Source organism: Chelonoidis abingdonii, chromosome 2 (genome assembly GCF_003597395.2).
Source record: "Chelonoidis abingdonii isolate Lonesome George chromosome 2, CheloAbing_2.0, whole genome shotgun sequence".
In the NCBI taxonomy this organism is placed as follows: Eukaryota; Metazoa; Chordata; order Testudines; family Testudinidae; genus Chelonoidis; species Chelonoidis abingdonii.
In genome coordinates, this window is record NC_133770.1 from 33,731,350 (window position 1) to 33,759,051 (window position 27,702).

The 27,702-nt window shown below is 43.1% G+C and overlaps 1 protein-coding gene across 2 annotated transcripts; it reads left to right on the forward strand.

Annotated features, from left to right (window-relative positions):
- The first annotated feature begins 117 nt into the window (after nt 1–117).
- MAP3K8 (mitogen-activated protein kinase kinase kinase 8) lies at nt 118–27,515 on the forward strand. Of its 2 annotated transcripts, none has more exons than XM_032764141.2 (8): nt 118–192; nt 9,939–10,293; nt 14,835–14,999; nt 16,513–16,774; nt 21,068–21,174; nt 23,410–23,562; nt 24,237–24,483; nt 26,079–27,515. In XM_032764141.2, exons 2-8 carry the CDS (start codon nt 9,964–9,966, stop codon nt 26,210–26,212), a joined length of 1,398 nt encoding a protein of 465 aa, XP_032620032.1. In that variant the 5' UTR covers nt 118–192; nt 9,939–9,963; the 3' UTR covers nt 26,213–27,515. The 2 variants fall into 2 exon arrangements, with proteins under 2 accessions (XP_032620032.1, XP_074918357.1); XM_075062256.1 differs by lacking the exon at nt 118–192 and adding an exon at nt 3,984–4,382.
- The last annotated feature ends 187 nt before the right edge of the window (nt 27,516–27,702 follow it).

Here is a 27,702-nt window from a genome sequence, read left to right on the forward strand (position 1 = left end):
GTGCTAACCCTCCCGTGGGCGGGGTAGGGCAGCCTGTCACTGCCTAGTGTGACCGGGCCCACGGGCTCCTCCTCCTTCCCGGGACACAAAAGCAAAGGCGGGTGTGAGACAGACGCTGAAGAAAAGGGGACGAGCCGGGCAAGGGTTTGAGGAAGCAGCTAGGCTGGGGGAAGGTGCAGTCAGGACCCCGTTGTGAGTGATCTGATTATTTGATAAGGTGAAACAATACTGCATATTCCCTATTCTTGTTATTGATGTAAACACACGATGAGCTACTGCAATAAAGTCAGTATACAGACTCTGTACCTTTACTGGAGTACAGCCATGACAACATGCCTACCTTTGTCAGTGGTATAACCGTACCATAGTGAATCGTTACAGCTATTCATTCCCTTTTGTTATATCTTTTAGAGGTCTCTTTGGAGGGTTCATTTGGCCCTGCACAGGTATATAAAGTTAAGCATATGAGTGGCTGTAGGATCAGAAACTTGGGATAAGACTGTGTGACTTTGAGCAAGTCACACCACCAGTCTCATTCTCAGTTACCTCATCTATCAAATGGAAATATCTGAGTACCTTGAAATTCATGGATGAACATTCATATCAGTGTAAATAATTATTTTGTAATCTTAGCCTTGGTTTTAGGATGACACGGGACTGGGGGAAGAAGATCTTTTAAAGATTACTTCTAGAATTGTTCTTCCATGTGACCAGAACATTTCCATGTACTCCACCTATATGTAGCAACTGTGTTTTTTTCCTCTGGAATACTATGACACATTCCTCATAAATTCACTGAAGCCATTAAGAGCAAAACTCCTCCTCTTCTTCCTGTGAGGTTGGTCTAAAAGAAAAATGATCTCACTAAAATTAATTGTGGGTGTAAGAAAACTAACAAACCCACCAGGTTCCTGAATAATAGCTAAGGTCCAGCTGCATGATAGCTGGTACATAACCCACCAGTAAAACTGTGTTATTCAAACTCATCCTCCCCACTTCTAGCCTCTGTGCAACTCCACCCTTTTCGGTACCCCAGCTCTCACTTCTTAGAGCGGTAGTTCTCAACCTTTCCAAATTACTGTACCCTGTTCAAGAGTTCGATTTATCTTGTGTACCCCCAAGTTTCACCTCACCTAAAAACTACTTACTTACAAAATCAGACATAAAAATACAAAAGTGGCACAGCAAACTATTACTGAAAAATTGCTGACTTTCTTTTTTTACCATATAATTATAAAATAAATCAACTTGAATATCAATATTGTACAGTACTTACATTGCAGTGTATAATATATAGGGCAGTATAAACATGTCATTGTATGACATTTTAGTTTGTACTGACTTCACTAATGCTTTTTATGTAGCTTGTTGTAAAACTAGGCAATATCTGGATGAGTTGATGTACCCTCTGCAAGACCTCTGTGCTCCCCAGAGGTACCCCTGGTTGAGAACCACTGTCTTAGAGGACACCTGAGTGTTGCAGGAAGTGGTTTAGGTGCTTGCTAGGTGGCAGTCTGTAATTCTGGAGGATCTCTCTTCCCTCTAACTAACCAAGTGCTAACTTACTGGAACAGAGTGTTAGATGGAGCTGTGCTGCTGGAGCTGTTGCCTTTTGGATGCACAGACAACTGGTGCGTCCTGGTAACTGGAGGGGCACAATGTAAAAGGGGGGAACATGTAACCCCCCCAAGTCTCCTCTGGAGGGAACTTCCAGCCCCACCTCCCTGGGCCAGGGCTGCCAATTCCTCCAGCTCCTCCGGAGCTGGGGCCACAGGAGCGGAGAGCATGTGCCTCTGCACCTGGCTGGGGCCAGCCCTGGCCTGGGGAGACTCATAGCACCAGGGTCTGCCTGGAAATCTTAGACACCTCAGCAGGGGGAGGGGCCTGGGGAATGCCCCTACATCTGGCTGACCAGAAGCCAGGGAACCTACTCCTGGTACCATCCCCGGTAACCCCTGCAACCAGCCCAGGCCTGCTGCACTTTCCCCACCCCACCAGAGTTACCTGCGGAGGAGGGCTCTGTACTTCTCCCATTGTGCCCTGCCCCCATATTTGACCACTTCGTTGGCAGCAAATCCTGGGTGGGGAACAGGAGGGAGCTGCTTCTTACGCTGGCTGAAGATGGCCGCTCCAGGTCGCTGACTCTGTGCAGCGTGATAGCTGTATGACAGCACCTGGCTAGGAAGGCGGCAGCAGCCCACCGCCTACACTCCGTCCAGGCCCGGCTGCCAGGGACAGAAGAAGCCAAAAATGTAGGGGGGGGGGGGAAGGGAGGCCTCTGGCTCGCTTGGCCCCTGTCCCCAGCAGCCAGGCCCAAACTGCCTCCCCAGCTGGGTTCTCGCAGACAGTTGCCATGCAGCAGAAAGCAGCGGCCGCCCTTAGGCAGCCTGAGAAGTGGCTGGTCCAGCTGCCAGGGACATGAGTTGAACAAGCCGAGGGAAAGGCGCTGCAGGACAGAGCCTTTCCCGCCTCCCCCCTGCAGGCTGAGCAGAAATCTGGGGAGCACTTGATGCTGCATGGCCCCTCTACGCATTGCTATGTTTGGATGAGATGTAAAACTGTAATCCTGAACATTTGGAGTGATTTCCAAGAGTAAAGGTAGTTCACTCCAGGGCTTCTACCAAATTCTAAGCTATTTACACTGTCTTGTTTCAGCTAAAGAGGGTAGTCACTTCCTGCTCTAAATGTGCCAGTGTCTTGCTGTTAAATGGCACCTCTGGTCCACCAATAGGTGACTGCATTTCAGTGGTAACCGAAATGGTTACCAGCTCTAATGATTTTGTCATGAGTCTCATGATAATTATTGTTTTCCTTAAAGCACCCACTGCTTGAGTCAAGTGGATATGTGATAATTTCAGCCTTCATTCTTAAAGAGAAACTAAGTTTCTAGCCCTCATGGCTGTGGAGAAAGCTTTAAAATGTGACCCCGGTGCACCCTAAAGACTCAACAAGCAGAAGGCAAATAAAAAGAACAGCAAATCTATTATTTTAAAGCAGGGCTTTGGAGTGGAGTTGCAGGTTTTTCCCTGGAGCTGGAGCAGAGCCAGAGCTCAGCTCCAAAGCCCTGTTTTAAAGTGAATCTTATGATTTTTGGAGTGCCTGATTCATGACGTTTGAACATTTGGGGTTGTGAGACTTAATTAGTAATCTGCGTTAAGAGGTGTGGGTGGAGTTCTGTGAGCTAAGGGTGCTGGAGAGGAGCTGCTGGGTTATGCTGTTCAGGCTCTCCAGACCTAGGTGCTCCCCCAGGCAGGAGCCCTGGCCTATTTGGTCCCCGTGTATATGATGGATCTCTGAAACGCCTCCCTCTCCTCGTTTGTATCACGGGGACGGGCATTGCGAAAGGGTCACGCCGGCGGCCGGGCAGCTGGGCGGGGACTTCTGGTAACTAGGTCAGCAAAAGCCAAGAACAATCTGCGCTTTCCGCTGTGGATGGGGGAGGATGACTAGCCTCTTTCCTTCTCCGTTGCTTTGCACTCGGGTGGGGCCCGATATATATCCCCATCAGCTCCCTTGCACTGCACTGGGGTGAGACTACACCCCCACATCAGCTTCCTTGTATTGCACCAGGCCCGGGGGCGGGAATATACCCCCCCACATCAGCTCCCTTGCATTGCACTGGGATGAGACTACACCCCCACATCAGCTTCCTTGTAATGCACCAGGCCCGGGGGCGAGAATATACCCCCCAATCAGCTCCATTGCATTGCATCGCATGGCATTGGGGGCAGGTGGATAGGGGGTACAGCCCCCTATCAGTTCCTTGGCCCTGCCCTGGGGTGGGAGTCAGGAATGAGATTCCCCCTGGCTGAGGGTCAGGAAAATACTCCCCCCTCTCCCATCTGCTCTCTCGCATTGCACCGACCCTTGGTCAGGCACACCCCCTCTTCCGTTAGCACTCTTGCATTGCACCGGGGTGGGAGTCGGGACAATGTTCTTAGGGTCGCACAGAGGAACAGCTCCACTCCAGCTCCTTTGCGCTTTATACAGCGGGAGGGAACGGGAGACTTTGCTCCTGCCATGCGTTGCCCAGAAAGGGTGGCGTTGTGGCCCCGCGGACCCCTCTTCGGGGCTAGGAAAGACTCTTCCCCAGCAGAGCTCAGGTGGGAGGTGGCAGATTTTCCGCCAGTTTCACGCCGCGCTGGCCTTTCCCTTTCGGGTTCCGGCAAGTGAAGTAGAAACTACTTCAGGCCCTCCCCGCGAGTGCGTCACGGCGCCTAGGGCGGCTTCTCAGGCACCCGAGCTACCTGCTCTTCCGCCTCTCGCCGAGTTGTCAGCTGGAGCGCCGCGCTGCCGATGCGCCAGTCACTGCCCCGCTGGATGCGCCCGGCTGGCGCCCCGCTGCCTGGAGCCCTGCCTCCCGCGGGGGTGCATAGTGGCAGGTAACGCTGGCTGGGAGCGGGGCTGGGCGATGTGTGCGCGGGGGGATCCCCACCTCGGGCGATGGAGCCGCTGGTTTCAGGGGCCGCCCTGAGCTCCCTATAGCGGCCCACATGGCGAGAGCATCGGCCCCTGTGTTAGGGGATGTAACTGCTCTTGGGGTGGGCATTCCTATATATCGCCCTCCATACACACTGGGTCCAGGAACTGCTCTCGAGAGGAGACTGAGGCTTCCCAGACGCTGCGAATCTCTGGAGCTGGCGTCTCCGCCAATGGGATTTCACTTGTTCAAACCCAATTTGCAGTTAATCGGTATTGTTTGTAAAATGCTTTGGCAGCTGTTGCCAAAATTGGAGGGGAAACGATATGTGCACAAGCTGGTCACTGTACTGGAGTGGGATGCTCCTTGCTGTAGGAAAGAAATGTTGCTTAGAATGGAAATGTGTAAAAAATATGAATTTTGGGGAGGAGGGGAAGTTAAGGAAGGAGAGTGGATGGAGTATTCGCTTTTTCCCCATGACACTTTTGGTGGCTTTTAATGACGCACGCATGTAAAGATAGAAGAAGTGGTGAGTGAGACAGTGTGGCAGACAGTAGTGTAGACCTTGTTCTTCTATTGAAGTGAAATGTTTAGTGTAACACAACCTATTTCCTGGGGCTCCAGCAGAGGCATTGCTCACAAATTAGCACTCCCTGCGCGATGCCTCCTTGGCTACGAGCATGGGGATTCAAAACCAAATTCGTATGAAAGACTTTTCCTGTAAACAACTGAAATACATCTCTTCCTTTACGCTCCAGTCACACCATGTTAGCACGCATCAGTTTTCCTCAGTTGTGAGGGGAAAATGGCAATGTCTGAAGGCTTTTTTAAAGGTCTTCTGGAGAGGGAAAAAAGAATATTCCTTTGATCCACATTGAAATATGTGTTCTAGGTCTTTACATGGCCCCATCATGAATTATCTGCTTTGGTCATGTGTTTTACTATGGCGAGTTGTATTTCGATCAGGTATTGGAAAGATGTAGTCAGAAAACATATTCCTCCAAAATTAGGTTATGTCCCTGCTAAAGAGGAACACAGCTGATGTAATGCTCGAAGGTATGCCTGTGTATGCTCCTAATGGGTCTGTGGCTCACACACTTAAAGCTTGAGTTGGCCAGGATTGTGTTTTAACTAGCTGATAAAGCCCTGATACCCAGGAACCTTTTCCACCTCCCATCGAATTAGTTAAGCACTATGTTAAGCATCGTTATTAAAGGCTACATAAACTCTAAACAGGGTCCACTTTAAATATAGATAGAACAAATGGCCGTTCAAGGTACCACATTTGTAGCAGGTCATATTATTTAATGACATTGTATAAGTAGCAGTGAGGTGCAGGTATGTTCTAGTTTGCTGGTGAAAACCCTTTTGAAGGGATCCCTGTCTCCTAATGAAGATTACTGTCCAGAAAATATTCCATCACACTGTCTGTATTAAATTAATGGGATAAAAACACAGACAAATTCTGCTTTGTATTACATGGATGTAAGTCTAGTATAACTCCACAGAATTTAATGAAGTAACACCAAATGTCTGTCTGTGGAACTCAGCATAGAATTTGGCCCACTATCAGTAACTAGTAGCAAATATAAAAATGGGGGAATGAGCTGGTACTAACAAAGTCCAGGAACTATGTGTTGATAAGAAGCCTAGGGATGTTGCTTAGAAGGTGCTGGGATTTCTGTCAAAGCACTGTCCATATTCAGGGGTTCTGTCTAACTTATTAGCCTGTGTCTAGCAGCAGTCTGTTTAAGTTTGAAATTTCCCCTCTAGAGTTCCTTAAACTGTAGATTGAAATTGACATGGTTCTTGTCAATTTCATGGCTCCTCTCCCCAGTCTGAACAGCCCTAAAGACAATTTAGAGTCATTTAAATTTTTACACTGCTGCAGGTGTCTTTCTTCTGGTTTTGTGGGAGCTGTCTGTCTGCAGACTAAAGGAGATATAGTTGTATTGGTTCACATCTGAAAGGTTATCAGTTACAATCATTAGGGCTAGAAGTTTTTTTCCCTGTTGAGAGCCTAAATTTTGTAGAAATAAATGGCATAGGCTTTTCTATAGGGAAAGTTTCTTCTTCTTCCATGGTGGGAGAGTGTACTTGTCAAGCCCTGTCAATCTTTCCTTGAAAGCACTTAAAGTAAAAATACAGGATTTACTCTTTTATGTATAATTGATGGCCAGTCACACTACAGTAATACCATGGCTTTTTTTTTTTTAAATGAGGAAAAAGATAAGTAGATGTGTTTTTCATTGAGTCAATTAGTTTTCATTTTCAGGCCCTGATTCTGCAAGGAATCCTGCATGGATGCAGGTGCCCCGGGGACTCAGAAAATTGAGACCTCCAGTTGTGTGTAGGGTTTAGGGTTTCTTTTTATGACTGAAAATGCAGAAGTTGTTAAAGCAACAGTTTTTTTCTTATTTTCTTTTTTTGTTTCGTGAGGAGGCTTGTGACTAAAAACTGCTCTTGAAAAATCATCTAATTGCTCATGTGATGATGATGATCAAGTGATGACAGACAATAAAGGAAGTCTCATGCTTAAACTTTAGTCAGCTTACATAAATGCATACATTTTATTTTATTTGGCTTCTGTAGGTGAAAGCAGAATTCTATTTAAAAACATGAGTAAAACCAATTTACAGACTTTTGATTTCTACAAATATTTGGACAATGCTGAATTAAAGTGACAGTGACTTGATCCCAATTTTGCACATTCAAATATATGCAGTACTAAGTAGGCGTGGGCGGAAAATAGTAAATTTGCCAGGGACAAATGGGAGCCATCCTTGTTGCGCGGTGCTTAAGATGCTAATTTCTGCAGAACTTTAGCTTTCCTTTTTTAAAAGAAAAACTTTCTAAACCTTATTGTAATGAAAATATCTTCCAAATAAAAAAAAAGTGTCGTTCATTGCTTCCCCCCACCTGCAGTAAACTCCCAAGTCTCTGATGCAGTCTGCATTTTCCCAAGCCATATATAAGTAAAATTGACAATATTCTGGCCATTTTCATGCTGTTCAGACCTTTGTGGGCAACAGCAGAACTGTCAATGTGCGTAAAATGCTGCTGCTTGGGAAAGTCTTGAGAAACGGCAGTGGAGTTACTTCTAACCAAGGCTGTTGGAGAGGTAGGTCTTATCTACTCTGTAAGATTTCATGATATCTGAACATGATAGCTGTCAATAATTGTCTTAGCTGAATGCCAGTTTACATGATTGGCAAGTGTGTTCAGACACAGTACAGATTTGTAAAAAAGACTTGGCCTTACAATAGAAGACCTGTCCCATCTGTAGCAGCCAGCAAGCTTTGAGCAGGGAGGAAGGATCAGAAAGCTTGTTCTCTTTTCTAGCGGTTTAAGGGTGGGCAGGAGAGAGGATTGGAATGTATATATCTTCTTGCCAGTGTCTGATACAAAAAGAAAGACCCCAAAGTAAGGTCTAAGGATAGCAGCACTGTTGTTGAAATCCCAGTGCTCTTTCCTTTCCCCCAATGGCTGGGGTAGTAATTGGGGTAAACTTCATACCAGTGCATTACCTCCCGCCTTTCTGGTATGTGCCTTCCCTCTCCTCTTTCATATCTGCCTCTGGTTAGTCAGTGTCTGCTACAAAATGCTGGGTTTTTTGTGTCCCTCCCACCCTTATAATGCTAGTAATTCCTGCTAGTGCCATGCTTTCCTCTCTCCCCAAAAGCCCCCTTCTTAAGGCCAGGGGCATATGTGCTTGCATTCACTTGGCACAGGGTGATCTGAACTGGTCTAGGTTAATGCAGCAACATTAATTTATGCTGCATGTGGGCATGGGGAGATGCTACTGCTTTCTGCCCCCTTCTCTTTCTAGCCATGGAGCCTGAAGGGATTGCAGAGAAGCGGGGGAGCGTGTTGCAGAGCTGCCACTTCCCTTTCTGTGGTCCAGATCTGCTGAATTTTCCTGACCTACGCTCAGACCTGCAGCATGTGGTCTGGAGTTATCAGCCAAGTCAGCCATGTCATTTTCTTTACTTTTCTCCAACACTGGTTCTGATGTAAGTGCTCTCTATGTGTGACTTGAGAAATATGTGCCAGAAGGGTTCCATGACCTCACAGGGAGGGGAACAAAGATAACATCTTGACCAGAAACTACAGCTAGGCATACTGCACTTCCTGACAGTCTTAGCAGATTATGTCCGTTTAGGTGTCACTTTCTGGTTTTCCTCTTCTAATACAACCACGTACTCAGGGTAGATTATGGAAAAGGCAAACAGAACATCTGTGAATGGGATGCACTTTACTCCATTCTAGGGGAAAGGCAAGATCCCCTTTCTCTTGTGTTTCCAAATGGCAGGCATAGAAATTAAAACGTGGAAGTCAACACTGCAGGACTAATTTCCTACCCTACTTGGAAGTCTAGATCTTTTTGACTCTGGTGTGCACTCGTATTTTTTCTTCAAAAATTCCCCTTATCTGAACCTTATGATCTTCTGCTTTTCTTTCCATGAGACCAGTGGAGTGAATGATCTTTGAGCATGGGGCAGTCATTCAGTGTTATGAGGTCTGTCACTTCTGCACAGGTTTGCAGAGTGTTTTGAAAAGAACAAACAAAAGTGCAGAATTTTGGGCAGTCAGCTGTGAAGAGGGACTGAATATACAGAAAAATCTGATTTAACTCATTATATTAGGGGGTTTTTGTAATGGTTTTGTGCAGTGCAACCAGAATTAATTTCAGGTACGAGTTCATTGGCTAATGATATCTGCATGAAAGAGAGCCCCCTAGTCTTACTTAACATGGATTTTAAGGAGGCTGGTGTGTGGATGCAGTTTGAGTAGGAAGGTTCTTAGTGTTTGTGTGTTGGGGAGTAATTTAGATGAAATACAAAAATTTAAAATTAATGCTAAGAATTTTTGTTAGTGGAAAAGTGCTCTATATAAATTGAAAAACAAATGAAGAAAAATATATAAACTTGGAATAAAGAGGAGGATGGTAAGGACAGACATACTTTTTTCAGACTGCGGAACTGTAGCATTTTATTGGCTCCTCTGTATCCCTTTATGCTCTTACAGGTTTGAATACTGAGCATTTTGTAGCATATATATACTTGCCTCTTAAAGTCAAACCCCATATTTTTTTATACTGTATAGATTATCCTGTGGCAGGCACCAGTGGTGATACACCATTTAATCTGTACCATGGAGTTACACAACCTGCATTTTGCTTCTCTCATTGTTTGCTGATCAATATCCTTGATTATTGAATGCTTTATGGGATATCTCTTGTTCTTTGGGAGTCATAGTGGTGAAGGAGAAATGACACTTTTTTGTAAAGCTGTTGTTCGCTTGTGATGTAAAAACAAGGTGTATTATTAACATTTCAGTGTACTGCTAATTATGTGCAGATTTACTAATTATATGTGGAGAAAAGATTTCAGTTTAAAATCTAACAGTATAACAAATACACATTCCTCATCCTGTTCTTTAAGTGCCTATTTAGCCAAAACTATTTGTTTAGATGCTAGTAATGCTTCTAACGTTTATTTTTGTTTGCCTTTTACAGGTGAAGTTTAGAAAACCGGATAGTAATGGAGTATATGAGCACTGATAGTGACAAGGAGATTGACTTGTTGCTAACGCACTTAAATATGTCTGATGTGATAGACATTATGGAGAACTTTTACCCAAATGGAGAGCTGGCAGTTTATGAAGAAAGTCTGATTACTATGCGCCAAGAAACAAATCAAAATGGGGGATGTAAAGAATCCTTATTATTCCGTAGAAGAGAGGTTTCTTTGCTGTCATGTGTCAGGTACGGGACTGAGGAAGACTTGCTCGCTTTTGCAAATCAGGTGTCAAACACTGCAAAGCAAATTAATGGACAGAGACAACAAGAATCTGGAATCCTATTAAACATGGTATGTCATTTTGCATGAAAAAGAGAATAGAAATTTTTGAATGTAATTACTGCAAACTAAAAACAAACCTGCAAATTCTTAAACACACATTGACATAGTGACACCCAACAATAACAATAGGAGGTATGTTGTAATTGTAGGAAAAAAGTGATCAATAAGATTATTCCACTTGACTTTTGTGGGGGATGCTTTTTGATTAAATTCAATATTGGAACAGTGTTTCTCAATAGAACTACTTCTCCCTCTTAGTGTTTACTGGTACAAAATTTGATAATCTGATATATACACAGTCTATTTACAGACTGTAGAAAATTACAATAAGGAATGGTCAGCAATGCAGTGAATGTTTATGAATTACAATATGCTTTATTACCGTAACTCTCAAATGCTCCCCTTTTTGAGGTACATTGTTCATTTTGGTCCCAAAGTTATTTGCATTCCATAGAAGTCTGTTGTTGAAAACTACTTATATCCATAAATAAACCATCATGGAACAGAGTGGTAGAAAGAGTTGTGCACACAAAACAAATGAATCCCAGAGCATTTAAAGTTTACAGGAAGGATTTTTTTGTCTCCCTCATTTTGGATCTTTGCCACACTTTGCATCCCACATTTTGACCCTTGGTAGGTAGAGAGGTAAGTTTGTTATCCTGATATATGCCCCCAGTTTGAAAACCCTGGATCTGAACTTTGGGAACATTTGAACTCTGGACTTGAGCCTATCTTTTATTCACAGCCGTGAGTAATGATAACTATGAGTGATGGCTTTCAGAGCAGTCCTATTATTACCTGTTCTAAGATACAAAATTAAAAGCTCACTGGAAGTTGGTGGAAATCTAAAACGGAGAGCTGGTGGTTTCACTAATTCTTGACTTTAGGTCATGGGATACGAAGAACTTGTTTCTGTTGACTCAAAGCTCTTCTCATCCTTAAATCTCCTAATACAGTGGTCTTCCAGCTGTCAGGAGACTTTCACGTTAAAGATTGAGCATATATAAATAACAGAGACTAGTTCTAAACCTGAATGAAAAACAAATGAATCTAAACCCTCAAATGCACTGTTTATTGTATACTGTACCGTGACTATTGCTTTTCTTTAGTTCAAAATTTTCTCTCCCTCTCTGTCCTAATCTAAATATTAGCATGGCCCCCATCACCAGAACACTCCTTTTCGATGTGTTCTCTCCATTGTGTTGGCAAGCCATTAGCGCAGTCATACACATTTGAGACAATTGGGATTAAGTTTTGCAAACTGTGCAGTATTTTTGTGAACATATGTTCACTTTTTAAACTAGATGACACTGAAGTGTGGCTTTGCTTATTTAGTCTATACATAGAAACTACTGAAAATATTGTGCTGCGTGTTTGTCACGCACCTGGATAGACTTTCAATTAGGTACATGATTATTTTATGTGCATATCATTTATGCAGATGACAGATGTGTGGGTGCACGCAACCAGTTAGGCAACTGAGGAGCGGAGCCCAGGATATTGCCAACAGGTCACCTCTATGTGGATCCACCAATCTGACCACTGAAAAGTGGAGGAGAGGTGGGGAAGGTGCCAGAAAGATCGTCATCTTTGGTCTGCTGCAGTGGAAGCAAAGTGGTTCCCCTGCCATGCAGTTGGTGGTGGGACAGATGTCCCTCCCATCCCATTCCTTTGCACTCACTTACATAGCTTGGCCTCAAGGACTTCATTCTGGGATGCAGGAATTCTCTTAGTGAAAAAGCTACAGGGCTTATGTTTTTTAGTTACTACCATACCCTGTGTTTTAGTAACCAAGTTACCTGTGTATTGTTCAAGCCACTTTAAATTAAATATAAATTATCCGACGGTGATCATAATTTAGGGAACATGTTTTGCCACATGTTCAGTTTCTCATTCCACTGAGGTGAGAGATCAATTGCCCTCACAAAATTTGCTGGGTTAGCACCCAAGAAATTATGATGTTTGACAGATTCAGGCCTCTATTCTTAGTTTATTTTTAATAAAGTTTCATCTTGTTTTTTTTAAATTATCATTGAACCCCGAAGATTGCTTCAAAGCATCTCCATTTTCTAAACAACCCAGGAGCCAGATTTAACAAAAGTGAAATTACCTATTGCTCCATTGGTCTTAGTTTTCCCATGGAGCCATTCCTATGTTTTTAGGGCTTCAAGATAAAAAAGTCTTGTGTCTTCCAGAATACAGAATTGCTTTTGCACCGTCTGACAGGGTCATCAAAGTTTGCTCTGGCAGAATTCTGGAAGTGGAGAGAACCTCTTGATGATATCTTTTGGTCTCGGAAAATGTGAGAAATTTTATAAGGAGAAAACTCACGGTTGATCTGTGGCAGAAGGAGAGGCCATAATAGTTTCTTACAAATGTATCTGCTAATTTCTAAAAGATGAAAAAATTCCTGAGAAATATGAAATTCTTCAGCCTCTGTGCTAATAATATATGGAATGAACAGAGAGGTGGACATTAAATGTATGCTTCTTTGCATTAGTTTTTGCTCCACTACCCACAGTGTGTGTGTATAGTGTAATTTGAAATATAACAACTGATCTTTGTGTCTGCTCATAATCATAAAAATATAAACAAAAAGTGTTCATTATTTTAACATCTTGAAACAAGTTTAATATTAAATATGTATAATCTCGTTCTTTCAGGTAGGTGCAATACATAAATACCAATTTTGTCAGTTGAGAAAATCCTTTTGTTGTTGAAAAACATCTTCCGTTATTTCAAGCATAGATAGATCAGATTTGTTTTTACTTGAATGACACTTTAAAAAAACATTACTCTCCACAACATGCTATTTTATGTAGTGTGCAACTGAGATGCTTTGCAATACAGTATGTGAGACACCTTGCATCACAGGTGTGAAACTAAAGTACAATAACTCCTCGCTTAATGTTGTTAAGTTGGATTCCTGAAAAATTCGACTTTAAGCGAAACAATGTTAAGCAAATCCAATTTCCCCATAAGAATTAATGTAAATGGGGCGGGGGAGGTGTTAGGTTCCAGGGAAATTTTTTTCACCAGATAAAATACTTATATGTACAAACACACACTATAAGTTTTAAACAAACAATTTAATACTGTACACAGCAGTGATGATTGTGAAGCTTGGTTGCAGTGGTGAAGTCAGAGAGTGAGATATTTCCCAGGAAATGCCTTACTGTTAAATGAACTAGCAATTGACGGAGCCCTCAAGGGTTAACTCATTGTTAATGTAGCCTCACACTCTACAAGGCAGCACGAATGCAGAGAGGGGAGGCAGCATGGCAGACAGAGACACAGAGAGAGAGAGAAAGAGAGAGAGTGTGTGTGTGTGTGTGTCACAGAGAGAGAGAGAGATGTGCATTGTCCCTCTAAGTACATTGCCTTTTTAAGTAGATCAGCAAATTGAGACAGCAGCTGCTCCCAGCAAGCTCCCTCTGTCCTGCGCCCTGTTGTGTGTGTCCCCACTCCAGCTCTAGGGAGATGGGGTGACATTAGCCTCCCTCTTCCCCCTGCCTCTTACAAACACACAGAGCAAGCAGGAGCAGCACATAGCAGTGGGGGGGCGGGACAGCTGAACTGCTGGCACTTGATACCCTGCTGGGCACAGGGAATTTAGGGGAGCTGATGGGGGCGGGGGCTGCCAGTCCACTCTGGTTCCAAGCCCCCACCAGCTAGCTCCAACAGACTGCTTTTTCTGCAAGCAGTGGACAAAGCAGGTAGCTGCCAAACATCATCATCAGGGGACCCGGACAACTTTAAGTAAGGAGTTACTGTACTGCATTGGTCCATTTTTGTTTCTTTATATGAATTCAGAACCTTGTTGAATCCCAGAAAACAGACTATCCATATCTGGAATATATCTTTACAGTAAAATAAGACTTAATTAATTGAAAACTTATTCACTGGAAGTATAATAGCATCAAAAATTGAGGTGCTTAGTATATCATCAGTAAAATTTACAGATTTATAAAATCATGTAGAACTTTGTTTCATGGTGTAATTCAAACAATGTGAGGACACATGGCAAAGTTTAAGCCATATTTCTGCCTTTTAGTAAGCTGCAGAAAATCTCATTTCTTTATCATTTGTAAGTCTTAGTCCCCTGCACTACATGTGATGTTAGGAAATGCAGAAAGTCTTACTCATCTTCAGTAAGATACTTTGTGAGTAATAGCTATGTGGCATAACAGGTTACCAGATTCCAGTAAAGAACAAACAAGCCTTCAGGTAAACTTGCACAATCCTCATGGTTAGTCTCAGTACATGTAGTGGTGCTGCCAGGCAATTAATTGCAACTTATAAATGATTAATCATTAGATAAAAATGTAAATATATCTGCCAGTAATGAGTAGGCCTCACGCTATTCTCATTCTATGTTTCTAAATAAAGACTAATGAATATATCATAGGAATCACATGTGTGCAAAGGCATTTGATCAGGAAATGCTGAATTAAGTAGACTTAAGTGATGACTGCACATGTAGAATTTTCTGAAGTTAAAGTACCTACCTTTCTAACGTTTGTTTCTTTGCTTTTTTTTTTCTTTTATAGATCACTCCGAAAAACGGACGCTATCAAATTGACTCCGATGTGCTTTTGTTTCCATGGAAGCTGACTTACAGGAATATTGGCTCTGATTTTGTTCCTCGTGGAGCTTTTGGGAAAGTTTACTTGGCACAAGACAGAGAGACAAAAAAGCGAATGGCATGCAAGCTGGTATGTTAGTATACTTGGGTGCTTTTCTCCCCAAGTAAATATCGTGCAATGTGATATATTTAACACATTAAAAGAGGATACTTCTGCATTTAATTTCAGTTCCACTTGGGGTATCGCTGTTGGTTTTATTGGATTAGATCGTGCGAGGGGGCGGAGGAGAGAAATGTTCTACAATTAATATTTGCACTAATAAAAATTTTTTTCAAGAGTGCTTAGTGTTTGAATGACTAAGCATGGCTTTTTTCCTGCGATACTGTCAGCAAAAAGTTGAACTGTTGCATTCTGCATTTTTTAAGAGAGCGCATTTCTTTAGAGGAAAACCCTCATTTTGGGATGTAAAAGGTAACGGCTTCAGCATTCTGAAAACATACAATGATTTGTGTAACTGCAGTGCTGTGCAGACCTGTTGCCTAACTAGTATTCTTGAAGTCTTTACATTAAATCTTACAGCCATCAGTATGACACAGCATTGGAGATGAAAACCTAGCCCCATTGAATTCAATGGCAAAATTCTCATTGGGTGACTCAGGTGGAGCCAGGATTTCATCCTGACTCTCTTTTGAATGGGAAAGGCTTGCATTAGCGTCCCAATTCAGCAGCACACTTACATGCTATTGATTTCACTGGGACTTAAGCTCATGTATAAATGCTTTCCTATATCAGCTTAAGTGAGACTAAATATGTGCTATTTCAATATTTGCTTTGAGTGTATTGTAAGGATAAGTAGAAAAAAAATCCATGATTTTCCACAGCCTAGGGTTTTGTGTCAGGCCCATCTCTCGTATGAAAACAACTCTGCATTTATCTTCAAAGTACTACATTGTCTTTAGTAATAAACCCGTCAGGCCAAACTAAGGCTCAGGTGGAGCCATGCTCCATGTCTTCCCATCCCCCCTTATGGGCCATGTAGCAGTGCCAAGAGTGGGTGCCCTCCTTGCCTTTGCTCAGGGAACGTGGACCTGGCTTTCCCCTGTGCAGAAGACCTGGAAGGAGGGGCTCACATGCACTTTCCTGCCCCATACACCCAAACCGGGTCTTCTTTAATTTGGCACTTGTTTGTTTAGCTTCAAGTGTAAGTAGGGGCAGACACACCTGTTCAGACAGATGTTAACAGCAGCAGGTGATTCTCAGCATATAGATGAGACTTCAGATGGCTAATGGGAAAATGAAGCTTTTCTTTTTTTTTTTTTTCTCCTAAGCCAGGAAGTCTGGTCAGAATTTTGGCTACTCCTTTAGGTTTTGATGGGAATGGATGTTGCTAAATCGCTTTTGTCTCGGACATTACAATCCCTTTGGGCATAAGTCCAAAAGCTGTATCTGTTTTATACAGGATGTGTCTGAAACAGAAAGGAGGAACAATTCAAGAGCAAAAATAAGCCTATTTTAATGAGTAAATAGTTGAATTTGCCTTTGTTTTTAGTTAACATATAAAAAACCTAGCCATAGAACAGCTAACTTCAGAATAAGTTTTTTGTTCAAGTTGGTCTATCTTCATTTTGTCTCAATTTGCTAGGTCCCAGTGGAACAGTTCAAACCATCAGATGTTGAAATCCAGGTCCGCTTCCACCATGAGAACATTGCAGAGTTATATGGTGCTATTCTGTGGGATGAGACTATCCATCTCTTTATGGAAGCAGGAGAGGGAGGATCTGTCATGGAAAAGTTGGAGAGCTGTGGGCCTATGAGAGAATTCGAGATCATTTGGGTGACAAAGCATATCCTCAAAGGACTTGATTTCCTTCACTCAAAAGGAGTCATCCATCATGATATAAAACGTATGTATCTTTCATTCTTTAAAAGGCTATTTCTTTTCCTTTTACACGTGGAATACTTACACTTTTTTTTTTAATGCTTCTGCTTTAGAGGACAGTTTTGAGGTGCTGGCCTTAGAGAGGAATTGGCTGACTGACACTCAGTATCTCACAATATCAGGCCCTCGGAATAGAAGCTATTTAAACTGATCTTTTTATTGCTTTTCTTTAATGATTCTGGTGCGCTGAAACATCACTGTTTGTTCCAGGGGGAACCATTAGCGCCCCTTAAGTAATCCAACACAAAATGAAAAAAAGAACCTGAAGAGTTCAAACAAAACACTCTGACTGGGCCAAAACTTTGCCTCTTTCTGTCTGTTTTGTCCCAGTGTAAACAGTTTGCCCTTCTGTTTTACTTTTGCATTGTTGGTGTTTGTGTTGTGGCTTTGCATTGCTGTTTCTGAGACTTTGTTCCCACTCTGTAATTGAGCTAGGCACATCATTAATTTTTTATTGGGGATAATAGTTTACCTTCTGTCAAGGCACCTGCAAATGCTAGAGCCTATAAATATTACTTCTGCCCAGCAACACCACAGAGGTCAAATCCTACTTTCTCAGGGAAGCATGGGTTTTAATTAATATTTAGCCTCTAATATTTGTTTTGCTGCTGATTCTTGCTAAACGTGGGGGTTTAAAAGTAGGACTTGAAACATTTGAACTTACCGTTAGAGTAACAGTACACAAAATGGTGGCCCCAGTAGTTTAAGAGCTGCTTAATCTGTGCATATGATTTTTTTTTTTTGGTAATCTTACAAGTAAACTTTGAAACAGTGGCAACTATTAAGTTAAATCATTTTTTTCCTAGTTGCATTTTGTGTCTTTTTCTAGTAAATATCTTCCAGATCTGTTCAGTCATTGACCGTAACAATGGAATTAATTAAAAACCTTTCTAAACATCACATATGAGTGATACATATTTGACATTTGAAAGAGTTTAAAGTCTTTTTTTTTTTTCCCCAATTTTCCAGCAACTTTTCACTTCCCTGTTTGGGCTGGGTTAGGAGCATTGGTTAGGTAGATCAAAAGACGGGCTTGAGAGCACCAGTTTTGATTGGTGTCCCCACAGGCCTGGATGCTGTGTGGTGGTGATGAGATGCATCATTGGCAAGAGAATGGGGATAAGAGGAGAATTCTGTCTGAAAGGAGCCAAGCAGCCTGCAGCTAGCCAGACAAAAGCACGTGTGTGCAGTGTACTGAGTGGGGCAGAGGGATCTCAGTGGTGGTCACCTCCTCCTGTTTCTGAATGAAGAGCTTGATCATGGTGGAGAATCTGTATTGGTGCAAAACCAAATGATAATGGAGGTGGAGTAGGAGACTGTCTCTGCTTCCTGGAGCTTTTAGATATTTCATCCATTCTACAAGTTGAAGTTTCAGAGGTGAATTTATGTAAAATCTCTGGAGCTGGCAATGGAGTCTCCTGTCTCCTTTTGGAGGAGGAGCAGGTTGCAGTGGGTGTCTCCCTCTTGCCTTCCAGGTAGAAGAGAGGGCGCACTGGTGGAAGGGATGAATCTCTCTTTAAGGGAGTAGAGGTCAAAAAGGACTCTCCTCCAGATTCTGTTGGTGGAGAAAGCTCAAACTCCAGGATCTGCATCAGATTCCCCTACCAGCAAATCCTGTCTTCACCATCCCCCAGTGGAGGAGAAATTCAGGGGAGCAGAGCTCCACTAGGCGAGGGTCAGGAGGAGAAACTCCCCCTTGGCTTTCAGCTGCACCTCTCAGAGCTCCTTATTTTTAACCCCTGGCTAAGATGCTGTGATATCAAGAAACTGTTCTTTTGAGGCCCAATCCAAAGCCCATGGAAGTCAATAGGTGTCCTTCCGTTCACTTGAGTGAGCTCAGGATCAGGCCCTTGGTATTTGCAGCCCTTCCAAAATGAGGAGTTACTGGAAGTCTTGTGCTAGAGCTTACCCAGATAAGATTTCAAGCACGTATCTCAAACTTTGTAATCTACTCTATGGAACAATAAGTGTCGGTTCAGGCACCTATCTCAGTTACTACTTGTGTTTCTAGCAGGGTCACTCTCTTGTTCACTTTCGTACTATATTAATCTGTGTCTTCACAATTGTGCTAACAGATGTTAATAAATTTGTGAAAGCAGACAGCAGACTCATAACCAGAAAAACAGCTGAAAGCTCATTTGAAGAACCAGTAAGGTGCAAAATGACGAGTCTGCTTCATTTTTCAACTTGCATGAGGGCAGATTCTCAGGGACCACAAGGTTGGATGCGGTTTTGGTTTTTGAGTTTTGGGCAAGCAGAAAATCCCCTTTTAAAATACAAATATCTTCCGCCACTCATTTGAAAAGAATAATGGCTGAAAGGATTTAGCTCAGACTTTCCACACACAAACAAACAACCTCAACCCATAGGTTGTTTTTAAACATGGAAAGTTTCATCCCCCAAAGAGTTGGTTGTTTTTATGTTGTTTTATTTTATTTTATTTATATATTTATTTTGAGTTTGAGCAATTGGAAACAACACTAATGATTTTTCTTGCAGCTTAAACTATTGTGTTCAACACCCTGAAAAATACAACTACATAATAAATATGTGATTCTGCAGATTACTTGGTACTTGCATTCAGGTTCCAGGATAACTACTGTAGCATGTAACCTGCACTCTGATTTAAAAGACAATTCTGCATGGGTGTAGGAAATAATGGAAGAGACTCGGAGCAGGCCTGTGGCCAGGGGCATAGCCACTTCGTCCGCGCTCTGTTCCCAATAATTTTTACAGTAACTCCTCACTTAAAAGTCATTCCAGTTAATGTTGTTAAAGTTGTGCAATGCTCCCTTATAACGTCATTTGGCAGCCGCCTCCTTTGTCCACTGCTTGCAGAAAGAGCAGCCCGTTGGAGCTAGCTGGTGGGGGCTTGGAACCAGGGTGGACCAGCAGCCCCCCTATGAGCTCCCTCTATCAGCTCCCTGCTCCCCTATGTCTCCTGTGTGGCAGCCGCCCAGCAGGCTATCAATTGCTGGCAGTTCAGCTGTCCCTCCTGCCACTGCCATGTGCTGCTCCTGCCCTCTGCCATAGAGCTGCTCCCCGGAAACTCCTGATTGCTGTGCAGGAGGGGGGAGGGAGGAGGGCTAATGTCAGGGTGGCCCCCTCCTCCTTGCTCCTGCACCCTACTTACCCCATCTTCCATAGAGCAGGGGACACACACAACAGGGTTCAGGACAGAAGGAGCTTCCTGGCAGCAGCTGCAGTCTCAGCTTGCTGATCTACTTAAAAAGGCAATGTACTTAGAGTGGGGTCAGCGTATTTAATGGAGTAATGCACATCTCTCTCACACACGCACGGTGTGTGTCTGTCTGCCATGCTGTCTTCCCTCTCTCCATTTGTGCTGCCTTGTAGAGTGTGAGGCCACATTAACAACAATGAGTTAACCCTTGAGGGCTCAATCAATCGCTAGTTCAGCATTTAGCGGTAAGGCATTTCCTGGGAAATATCCCACCCTCTGACTTCACCACCTCAACCCAGCTTCACAATCATCATCGCTGTGTACCAGTATTAAATTGTTTGTTTAACTCTGTGTATAGTGTGTGTTTATAATATATGTCTTTTGTCTGGTGAAAAAAATTTCCCTTGAACCTCCTTCCTGCCCATTGATATTAATTCTTATGGGAAATTGGATTTGCTTAACATCGTTTTGCTTAGTCGCATTTTTCAGGAACGTAACTACAACGTTAAGCTAGGAGTTACTGTACAAGGAAAATCATCAGGAAGTTATTGGTCTGAACAGTATTCAGTTCGATTCTGCACTGCTGAGATGTACGGGAGAGGCAGTGAGGCACAGGGGTGGTGAGGGAAGCCAGTAGCACTGTGCCAACTGAATTGTGACAGCTGCCAATGAGGCTGAGAGCTCAGAGCGCTGCAGAGAGAAAAATCCTACGTGTGAAATCGCTCTCTGCTCTGAATCCTAGGATCCCTAAGGATTTGGCGGCTCTGCCATTTACCTGCTCCATGAAGCCCAAACACCTCGAGGTGACCCTTGTAGAATGGTCGGTGCCATCCCTATGGCTTTCACTGTTGGAAAATAGTCTGACCTATAAGATCCATGTAATACTTAGAGCTAAATAACTTACTGCTGGTGATGGTGTTGATCTGTGATGTGACATATAGGCTGAATATACGCCTACAGCTTGGACTGTCTTCCCTTTTCCCATTCTAGTTCTGTACAAGATGTTTATGTTGCACAATAAATGGCACCAGCTTGCTAGACCCTAAACCCTTGTCTTTTTTGTTTGTTTGTTTTTAGCCAGCAACATTGTTTTCATGTCAACTAAGGCCGTTTTGGTGGATTTTGGTCTAAGCGTTCAGATGACAGACGACACCTACTACCCCAAAGACCTCCGAGGAACAGAGGTAAGAATGTGTGCACAAGGAAAGCCCTGTGATTGCGTTGTTATTGCGTTGTAACGATTCTCAGACTTTCCAGAAGACTTGAGTGAAATTAATGTCTTATTTTTTAAAAATCATTTTTGTCTCGCACTTAATTCATTTTGTGACATAGTCATAATTACAATTGACTTTTTAGATTAGTGACTGGGAACGTGTAACTGTTCTATCTTGTAAATTTTATTTACTATCTATCCTCAAACTAGTCAATTTATTAACTATGGTTAAATCCAGATCCAAGGGTGAAATTCTGGTCCCACTAAAGCCAATGGTAAAACTCCCATTGACCTCAATAGGGCTCAGGTTTCACTCCAAGGGATAGCTCCACAAATCCAAAATTTGGATGCCAAACCCCCTGCTCAGCTGCAGCCAATCCTGTAGACATCTAAATTCCTAGGTGTCTATGTTTCTGCTGGTGAGCACACGCAAATCCACCTCCATCCGGACACCTGGTGCCTAGCTCTTGCTTAAGCCCCAGCAGGATCCTCAAACCTGGCATTCTCCCATACAGGTGTCTAAAATATATGTTTGGCCCCAATTACGCATAGCTGTAAGCTCTTGGATAAGCCAATGGGGCTCCTCACAGGTTTAAGTCTTCCCAGGACTGGGGTCTTGCTTAGCAAACGAGAAGCGGCAGTTGGCTTGGATCGACGAAGAAAGCATAGCCTTTTTCAGTACTGCCAAAGAGGCTGTGCTACAGGAAATGTTTTCACTGGAATGCTGACTCTCTTGTCATTTTGATAGCCTTTCCGAGCAAAGATTAAGTATGTGTTTAAGGAAGACGTTTATGTAACCCTCTCCAGAGGAATGACGTACTACTTGCAAGGGCAGCACAGACTAGTACGTTTCAAAGACGCAATTGATGTTTCAGGGAACATTTTGTTTCAGGAGGATGCTGGAACGTTTTTTCTGGCTTTCCAGTCAGAAGAGTTCAGAACTGAGATACTTTCACCTTACTAAAAATAACTAGCTCCTTGCCGTTAAGCTGACAAAATGCCTTTTCATTCTGTATGACAATGTTGAATATGGAGCTGTGTGGTGGGAAAGAAGGGAAATCCTGAGGCAGACTTTCCAAGGGAGGGAGAAGATGTGTGTAAATAGGGAATATTTAGGTTCGTGGCATGGAAAGGTGGAGTTAGGCTTGCTTGGAATTAGACCAAGGGTGCATGAGCCAAGTTCTGCTTAGTGAGGAAAAACACACTTGCTTATTTATGTAGGATTGATTAAACGACTCTGTAGTGTGAAGCCAGTTAAATACTCACAGTCCTGTACCTTCACAAGGCATATGCAAATTCATCTAGTCCCTTAGTCCATAGACACATCTTCCACCCATCGTGGGGGGGTGGTGGGGGAGACAGACACTCAGGGCGCAGTGGTCCTCGGTGGTTGCTGTGCTGTTGGTTCATTGCAGCTTCATGACAGACATGGAGAATGGGGGCGGGGAGACTCAAACTGTAGGTAAAGCTTTGTAGGAATACACACAGGCTATCCCATGAATTTTAGAGCCTAGAAGGAAAGACTCATGCTGTGCTTCCTATTGGCTTTCATCTCCTTCCAACCCCACCCTCAGCAGTGCCTGCTTGGCTTGCAAGGTTGCTGTGCCATCAGTGGATGGCCTAGCTGCCAGTGACCCATCTGTGTCACCTCTGAAAGCTCTAGAGGGATGGTTACTGCTAGTCTCTGTCTAGGCAGGTATTTATATTGCAATCACAGCTCTGTTATTTGAGTGGTAATGCTGTGTGTGACTTGCCACATAGAGCATTCCAAGGTCAAGTTCTTGTTGCAGGGTGATTTTTGGATAATACCAATTGTTTTACCAGTTGTTCAGAGAGCATTGGATGAGGGGATAATGTAAACTAAAGCAAATATACTGGCCTGCAAACTTAATGGGTGAACAATGCAATGGCCTGTTGAAATTTAACTCCCCAGGCCCATGAGCTCTGGGAGTGCTGTGCAGGCAGCATCCTCATCCCCCAGCAAGAGGGAGTGCCTCCGGCAGCTGGGCCAGATGATTACTGAATGGAGCTAATGGCTCCAAGTGAAGTTCTCTCCAGGCTGAACTGGAAAGTGTGATGGCTGCATATTGAGGACAGGGTGTACAGTTGAACAAATGACGAGGGGGCATGTCACTGTGTAATTGCGGTGCCTAACCTAGGGGAAGGCAAAAGCAAAGGCTCACCTTCCTTTCAATGCCCTTCCCAGATTTACATGAGCCCCGAAGTGATACTCTGCAGAGGCCACACAACAAAAGCGGACATCTACAGCATGGGGGCTACCATCATTCACATGCAGACTGGCAGCCCACCGTGGGTGAATCGATACCCTCGCACCTCATATCCATCGTACCTCTATATAGTAAGTATCCATAGAACAGCTTAGCTCAGCCAGCCAAAGAAAGAGAGACCCCGCTGGGTTCTTGCTGGTAAATCCCCAACCTTCCAGAGGAGTCTGAAAGTATTTGCTGCCAGAGAAATGATGCCATTAGCCCAGCTCTGAAAGAAATATTATAAAGTAAAAAAGCAGGTTGTGATAACTTAGGAGACTGAGAAAGAGCCAATATTAAGATTAAACGGCTACAGTTCTAAGGCACTTGGCTGTTCTGTGAGGATGACCTTAGAGTTTGCAAAACTCAGTCATTTCAAGTGCACGTGGGTTCACATTTGTTGCCATTATGGGGTTTGAACAAACAAATCCCAGAGCGAAATTAACTAAAAACCTCTCAATTTCACCCAGTTTTGCACTGAAGCCTGGTGAATTTCTCATGCACAATGCCTTAAATGGGCTCCAGTTTGCTTAAAAGGTTTACAGGCCTTTGGCTGAACCAGTCTGAATCTTCGGTTTACATTTAAACCTGAAAGCAGGTTAGGTTTGCAGGATTGTTCCATTGTGACTGTTCAGAACAGTGCCAGAGTGGCAAGTTTTTATAACTTGTGAGTTATGAGAGGGGAATTCCCAATTGTCGAAACCCTCAATGGCAATGAGGAAGTTATCATCTTAATGCAGAGAAATCTTTCTTTCTTGTTTGCTAGATACACAAGCAAGCGCCCCCGTTAGAGGACATTGCAGAGGATTGCAGCACCAGCATGAGAGAGCTGCTGGAAGCCGCTCTGGAAAGGAACCCTAATCACAGACTCTCTGCTGCAGACTTACTAAAACATGAGGCCTTGCATCCTCCACCAGAGGACCAGCCACGATGCCAAAGTCTGGACTCAGCCCTGTTTGAAAGGAAAAGGCTGCTGACAAGAAAGGAGCTGGAGTTGCCAGAAAACATTGCAGGTACAACAGCAAGCATCCTGCTCTTGTACTTTTATACTCTATTCCCCATCTACATTGTATTCACTGAAACAGATAAAGCTAAAGGAATCCGGGACCTCTTGACAAGAGAGCTCAGTAAAAATCTTGACTAGATGAGGTCAAATGCAGGTCTCAATAAAATATGTGACAAAACTCCCATTGACTTCAGTAGGACCAGAATTTGTCCTAAATTCTGTAATTCCCGAAGAATCAGCTTGCCAGAAAACCGTGGCAGTCCTCCAGGACAGTCTTCTAAAAGTACATATTACTTTACTGAATTGTTTGAACTCTCTCCAGTACTAAGGCCGTTTTATTATTAGGTTTCAGTTTGGGAGTTTTTTAATATGACTTTGTTTTATTTTAAAAACTCTTTATACCTTGACCATGAAGTTGAGGAGTGTCAGCACTGACATGCAAGGCCTCTGAAAAGGACGGTTTAAAAACAAAATGCAAATGATTGTGCACATACCAAGCCACCATACTGTGTGCGATACATGCTTATGAAGGGTGAGGCATGAACCAGTTAAAATCTTACAGGGTTCAAGAATATAATATCAGATCCGAAGGGAGATCTGGCACCGGCAAGCTGTTAACAGCCTGTATTTCTCTTTTTTTCCTTTCTTTTAAAATATTTGTGGTCTACAAATACTTGTAAAATTTGGTGGACGCATTCTGGCAGTAGGCACTTAAAAAAACAAAACACAACAGAACAAAAGCCCTAACCCTGATGAAACGCGTTCTGTTATTTACTTTCTTTCTAAATTATTTAAATCACACCTATGCCCGTGCGTAATCAGTAATACGGTACAACAAAGCCCCAACAGCATTAAAGTAAATAAAATAAAAATAAAATTGTTTCTATAATGGCAGGATCCTGCTGTTTCCTTTGTTAGGTGCACAGTCCTTGGCCGCTACAGCACTCCAGAGGCAGGGTTCTGTTGACAATCAAGGGGCATTTGGCCATTAATCTGGGACTCTGAGTTCAGTGTGTGAGTGCCCAGGACACTCATTATAAAAGTGCTTGAGGGAGTTCTGAGGTTGCAATAGCTTCTTCAGAACCATTGCAATTTATGAAATCATGTGCTAAGTAAAGCAGAGGCCCAGCCCTAGTTCTGCACTTTGCACTGCCTAAGTGGAGACGTAATGTGGCCAGTGGAGGATAGTCCTCAACTGGCATAATGCCAGCAGAGCTCCCTCTATTACGCCAGCCTGTCCTTTGGAATCCTGGCTAGGGGAATGTCAGGAGATGGTGGAGCTCTGCTTCCTTCTGGCAATTCCCATCTGGTGTATGGGCCTTTAGAGACTAGATATAATTTTCATTCTGCTCTATCTGGGCTCTGGGAACCTAGGAGTTGTTACCGGTTCCAGTCCACTCACCTCCACTGAATGAATCTGGCCCTTTTGGTCTGGAGATGCTGATGACTTGCTATATTTTGTTTAAAAATTTAAGCTTTTTTGAATAAGTCCAAAAAAAGTAAAAATAAAAATTAGGCCATTCAAAAATGTTGGCAGTGTTTTAAATGAGTTTTTATCTTAGATTCTAAGGTATTAATGCATTTCACCTCTTTCCTTTTCAGATTCATCTTCATGTACGGGGAGTTCAGAGGAATCGGAGCTGTTAAAAAGGCAAAGGTCACTGTACATAGACCTTGGCGCTTTAGCTGGCTACTTTAACATTGTTAGGGGACCACCAACATTAGAATACGATTGACTCTAGTGATTTCTTGTGTCTGCTGATCAGAGTTGGAAATCTGTCTCTTCAAGCTAATTTTGTCTATAAAATAGTGCCTTTTTGAGCTGTAAAATGTGAACTGCTTTTAACGGCACAGATGATTAAGCTAACCAATTTGTGGACTCTGGTAAATGTATCCCAAACAAGCAATAACATGTTCCCTGACAGCAAACCAACAATACGAAGGAGAAAAGAACACCTTATTGGGAATATTGTTATCTGGAGACTTTCCCTGCACTGTGTGGTTTTTTTGTACGTGCACTTTACATGCTGTGGGCTATTTAAATTTTATACAAGTAGAAAAATCCTTTCACTGAAAAAAATTGAATATTTTGGGGCAGATCCTCCAGTGTGACTGAGCTGCACTCGCTGTAAGTCTGGCTGGGGAGACTTTGGGCCATCTTTGGCAATCCTATCCAATCTTCAACTGACTCAGCCTTCGGCCAGTCTCTCAGGGCAGATTAGGGCAGCCTTCAGATCAATGTGAACCATGCTAGCCACCAGTGGGCCTTGGAGCTATGTATCACTGGGGCACGGAGGTGTACTGGTCACTCTGTCTTTGTCCTTACCACACCACGAAAAAGGTGGGGGGTATGTAGGAGTTTCTGAGGTGGTTCCACAGCACATGGAGGTTCTCTGAGAAGGGAGAATCCTCCACAGGCTTTAGGCCAGCTTTGTGCTATTAAAGCAATGCAACCTCCCCTCGCAAGCCAAGCATCCTGGCCCTGAACCTGCATGTGATTCTGAATGTTCTGTACATTAGAGCCAATGCAAGTATATTTAGGGCAGTGATGAGTTTGCTGCCAGTAATGTTGGGAGAATTCCTGATTGTTGTATTAATCACTAATAAGCTGAACAGAATGCTTTAAAACTGTACATGTTGAACTGACTTAATAACTATGTATGGGAAAGCATGTCAATAGTGACAAGCTGTGTTTACGTTCCTATGGAAACAATTTCTCTTGTTCTCGCTATGCCTAATGTATCTAAAACGTATTGTTTTGGATGATAGTAAAACTGTGTAAACTACATAGTTCTGTACATCCCATGGGATGAGAATGTAAACTTTTATAAAACTCTTCAATGCTTAGGATCATATCTCTGTTAAACATTTGTTAAAGATGGCATACTATGTATGTTGTATAGCAAATCCCTTATGAAGCAAGACCTCATTTTTAGATGTAAATTATTTGATGGCGCCTATCCAAGAGATTGATCTTAAACTGATTATTTTCACTTTGATACCAGTATGATTGGATGAATAAATCCGATGTGTTAAGAAGTGTTCATTCTGTCAGTTCTTTCGGGATATTTAGTTCTGGCTGAATTGCACAGCCAACTGGGAGAGCTTACAGTCGGCTTGTGGAACTCTGTTTACACTTTTCCCTGCCAATATAAATTACTCTTGTCCAGCGACAACGTGAGGGTTTGGGGGAAGATCAGTGTGACAGTTGTGTGGGTGCTCCCAA